General features: G+C 53.4%; 1 protein-coding gene across 1 annotated transcript; it reads right to left on the reverse strand.

Annotated features, from left to right (window-relative positions):
- Positions 1-1361: 1361 nt before the first annotated feature.
- FOXD2 (forkhead box D2) lies at positions 1362-4655 on the reverse strand. The gene has a single exon (XM_073358275.2). It carries the CDS (start codon positions 4267-4269, stop codon positions 3016-3018), a length of 1254 nt encoding a protein of 417 aa, XP_073214376.1. The 5' UTR covers positions 4270-4655; the 3' UTR covers positions 1362-3015.
- Positions 4656-4944: the final 289 nt, after the last annotated feature.

The raw sequence follows: 4944 nt of genomic DNA on the forward strand, positions 1-4944 counted from the left end.
GGAGGAATGGGTGAACAAGACAAAATGCCAGCCACAAAAGGGGATTTCAACCTAACAGAAGAATTTTTTTAAGTGGGGGGGGGGGGGGGACGACTGGTATGTTTGAAGCCATCATTGTTCTAGTCAATGAGCAAAGGGTGGAAGCCTCAGAACAACTATCAGTTGGGTTTGGGTAACGACTGGTTTGCAATCTGCTACCTCTCTTCTAGGAAGAGATTTGCCCTCTTAGGGGAAATCCCAAATACCTGGTGCAGAACAACACCGCTGTCCTAAGCAAGATCTGCCCAACGGGGTTTTAAATGCAATGTCCTGTTGATTAACTCTGCAAACCAGACACACTGGCTTTACATTTTACATGCCCGATGGACCGGATTTCATCCGAAGTGCTTCTCAAACTATTTTTTACCAGCCACTAAATTCTATATTTATTTAGTTCCCTGCCACACAGTTTCCCACCCCCCTTCATGCCCCCCCGTCTCTTTTTAAAAATCGCTCGCTACTTTTAAAATAAAAACCCTGATGTATAAATTCTCTCCTTTCTCCCTATGGATCCCACATTATTGAAACCAACCTCATTCATGAAAGAGGATCGGAACAAAGTTAGTGTCTCTTCACTATCTTCAGTATTTAATTCTAACTCCATCAAAGGCTCCGGGGAGAGAGAAAGGGCGGGGGGGGAGACCACCCCTCTAGTAATGAGCTTGTCAGAAACACCCCCAACCTAGCCATTTAACTACTTGCACGCAAGTTCTAGCCAAAGACAAGGGGAGGCCGGAAGAAGAAAAGAGCTGCAGAAGCTCTTCAGTGTTTCCACCATGTGCTTGGCAATCTGCAAAATAGATTCATTGGCCTCCTCTTTTCTCCCACGTCGAGCCTTGTAGCCCCTTTTGTAGGAGCTGGACATGAAAGGGGACAACCAAGTGTCCGACAGAAGATCGCTTTTCAAAAGCAAATGTGCGTGAGAGCGAGATGTGAGACCGCTCGCTGGGCGCCTATTCAGGGGAAACAGCCCCTTAAGCAACAACATCAACAAACTCAGCTGAGGCTCGAGGCGGATTAAGAGAGATGTAAAATGCTACACGAATACCCCCCCCCCCCCCGCACACACACACTCACCCGCGACTGCTCCTGCCTGTTAATATATTGATCTCTATGGGGCCGGAGTCCACTGGCACAATGCGAAGCTGGTAAATGAATATGGGGGGGGGGGGGGGTGGATTGAATCAGTCTGGTGTAATTCACTGAAAGGGCAAGGCTCTTTGAACACAACTTCCCTGCTTGCTGCACAAGAGACCAGGATGCTTCTTTAAAGTAACCCGATTGCTTTCAAGTTCCTGCGTGACAATACAAAAAAAAAAGGGGGGGGGGCAGGGAGCGTTGCAAGATGTTTATTTACTTTCGTAAGTTGTTGCAAAATGTAGGCAGAGCGCTCGAGTTTCATTGGGCCAGCCGAACTCCTCGGGCCCCAGGAAAAACAAAATCCTTTCAGCTATTTTCCCATGGGTCAACGTTTCCAAACAAAATAAAAAGGGGGAGAAAAACACCCCCACACACACACATACACCGTATTCTCTCCCCTCTTTCCTTAGGAACAGCCTGGCAACAGCGAAAACAGCAGTTCAAGTGGTTGCCCCATGTAGATCCAAAACTAAAAGTCTAATCATAGAAAGGAGATTTTATAAACCTTGAATTATGATTTTTTTAAAAGGGGGGGCATGTTTACAAAAAGAGCAAAAGCCAAATTTAAACTTTTAAATTCTGACCGGGTAAGAAGAGGAACTAAAACATTTACCCTGGGAAATAAAACCAAAATCAATATATTGATGACCGTCTGTCCTTCTAGTCCGCTTTCCTCAATGTCTATTGAAGAATTCGGTTCCAATTTAGGCCAGCTAAAACCTAACGAGTTTGGTGCTTCAGTTTAGCCGGAGCTTTCGTTTTCAAGTAACCAGAAGCCTCCCCCTCCACAGAGATCTAAGTGGTTTTATTTTTAATAGTTACTCAGTTTCTAACTTTTGTCAATTGGATAGCTACATCACTCCGTTCTGAGGCCCGGAGTTAGCGTGGGGGGTGATCAGTTCTTACATTAAGAAAATACATAAGAACGAACCATCATCGTTTGGGGTTTTGTTTTAAACAGTTCACAGACATTTATTAATTTACACCATGGTGGACAAAACTGCGTTGGCCTTTTCCACAAAGTATTCACAGATTCCCCCAATAAAATAGATAGGACGGGATGCACAACCAGTGAAGAGAGTGGAGTGGAATCTGCACATTATCTCCCCAATAATCTATATACAAATAATTACAGATACATTAAAAAAAAACGCCCACCCGCACATTTAAGGGGTGGAAAAACTGGGATTAAAAAAAATGAAAATTATAAAGCTTCCTGATATCTCCGATCTTTTAAATGTGTATTTGAATACGTCTCATTCAAAAGGTCCTGAGTTTCACGGATTTTTTTTTTTTAAATATACTGGATGGTGCCTTAGAAGTAAAACCAATCAAACCAAGATTAAAAAAAAATATCGGATCATTAAACATTTTCCTCGAGAGGAGAAAAATATGCATACGTTTGAGGAAACCCTTAAAATCAGAGCTTTGAAGGAACGCTTTTTAAAAATACCCAGACATTGTAAACTCCCCTTGTAAGTTTCAAGCCCAGCTCTCTCGCCAGGACGTTTGCAACCCGCAAAGAAAATGTTTCCAAGACCCGAGATCGATTTAAAAAAAAATATTAACAGCTATAAAATGTTACATTTTAACCAGCTGAATTTCCCATCGTACAGTATGGACACTTTATAAATGTACTTTTGGAGTCGGGAGGGAGGTGGTTTATAATTCTTTTTCGAGCAGAGGGAAGAGATACAGAGATCTGGATGCGAACGAGACAAAAACACAAAAAAGAAAGATTTCCTACCTTAAAACACAACAGGAGGAGAATTTGGGAGGGGGGGGGAAAGGTATTTTTGAAGGGGGGGCTTTGTTTGTTTGTTTGTTCGTTCTCTTTTAAAAGGGACAGCTACTCAGAGTTGTGATTTTGCTGGGAAAGTTCTGTCCGGGCTGCAGGAGAGCCTCGTGGGCCAAGTTTAAGGGGTTCTGTGCCGCTGCCAAAGCAGGAGTCAGCATGGCCAGGACTTGAGCCTGGCTCCCAACTTGGCCCGCGGCGTAAGGTGAGGAGGTGGGGGGGCTGCTGTGGGGCTGCGGGGCCGCGCCCCCGATAATGTTGTCTATGGAAAACGAAGGCCTCCGGGGGGTGCTGTGGCCGCCGCCGTGGCTGTTGTCCGCCTTGAGCGTCTGCAGGAGGGCGGCGGCGGCGGGCAGGGCGGTGGGGCTCAGCTGCGGGTGGTAGAAAGGTTTCCTGCAGCTCAGCTCGCCGCCCAGGAAGGAGGGGAAGCTGGGGGCGCCGGAGAAGACCGAGGCGGCCGGGGGCGGAGGTCCGGGCAGGGGCGGGCAGTGCGGGGGCTGGAAGGGAAAGGTGCCCCCCGCCCCGGGGTGGGGCGGATGGGGGGGCTGGTAGGTCTGCAGCTGGAGGCCGTAGTTGTAGCCGTAGGGTCCGTAAGGGAAACCGGGCAGGAAGGGGCCGGGGTCCCCCCCGGCGCGCAGCAGGAGCTCGGGGTGCGGGGGGTGCAGCGGCGGCTGCTGCCGCTTGAAGCGCTTCCTCCGGCGCAGGAAGCTGCCGTTGTCGAACATGTCGGCCGACTCCGGGTCCAGGGTCCAGTAGTTGCCCTTGCCCGGGTTGCCCGGCTCGCGGGGGATCTTGACGAAGCAGTCGTTGAGCGAGAGGTTGTGGCGGATGCTGTTCTGCCAGGCCGGGAACTTCTCCCGGTAGTAGGGGAAGCGGCCGCTGATGAACTCGCAGATCTCGCTCAGCGTCAGGCGCTTCTTGGGGCTCTGCAGGATGGCCATGGTGATGAGCGCGATGTAGGAGTAGGGCGGCTTCACCAGCGGGTTCTTCCCGGCCGCCGGGGGCTTCTCCCCGGGCGCTGCGCCCCGGGCGCACGCCGGCTGCGGCGCCCCCGAAGGGGACCGCCTCTCCGGGGAGCCCCCCAGGCGCGCCTTGCTGCTGGCCCCGGACCTGGGCAGCCCCAGAGGGTCGCCGTCTTCGTCTTCCTCCTCTTCCTCCTCCTCCTCGCTGAACTTGCCCCCGTCCTGGGGGGGGCCCACCACATCGATATCCACGTCCTCCACCTCGGAGAGCGGCTCCTCCTCCGGGGAGTTCTCGGACATGATCCCGCAGCCGCTGCTCCTGCCCAGAGTCATTCTCGGGCAGCCGGGCCCGGGCTCCCCCCACCTAGCGGCGGCCCCCGGAAGGGTCCCGAGGCGGCGGCGGCGGCGGCGGCTGGGGCTGCGCGGTCCTCCCTTCTCTCTCCAACGGGGCACTGCCGGCAGCAGGCTCCGGCTCCTTCCCCAGCTTCCCGCCGCTCTCCGGGCGGGAGACAGTCAAGGCAGGATCCGGGTGGCGGCTGGAGGGGGCTGGGGGGGGGGAATGGGAGTAGGAGGGAAGGACACAGAGGGGCTGGGGGCTTGCGATCGCTCCTTGGCAGAGTCTGGGGGAGGGAGGGGCCCGGGGAGGGGTGGAAAAGGGGATGGGGGTGGAGGAGGGGGGGCTGTGGGAAGGCGCCCTCCCCCCCGAGCTCAGACCCAGCGGAACTTCTCACACACTGAGAAGCCTGCAACTGTTCCAGAGGCCTTTATACCGCAGACAGCGCATCACGTGCCGCAGCCACCGCCGACATCCGCCGGCCGCCCCTCTCTGCCACTTACCCCTGGGGGCAACCCGGGCCAAGCGAGCCCCTTCCCTTCCCTTCCCTTCCCTCACACCCGAGCCGCGAGTGCAGCCGGGGGAGGGAATTTCCACCGGCCGTAGCTCTTCCCCCCGGGCTTCTGCATCCATCCCTCCACTCGAATCCCACCCTGCGCCCGCCGCTTTGCCTT

Source organism: Lepidochelys kempii, chromosome 8, assembly GCF_965140285.1.
Source record: "Lepidochelys kempii isolate rLepKem1 chromosome 8, rLepKem1.hap1, whole genome shotgun sequence".
Classification (NCBI taxonomy): domain Eukaryota; kingdom Metazoa; phylum Chordata; order Testudines; family Cheloniidae; genus Lepidochelys; species Lepidochelys kempii.

What these genes read in the sequence shown, in the direction of transcription:
- FOXD2 (XM_073358275.2), bottom strand. Translation starts at nt 4,269, where the DNA reads ATGACTCTGGGCAGGAGCAGCGGCTGCGGGATCATGTCCGAGAACTCC.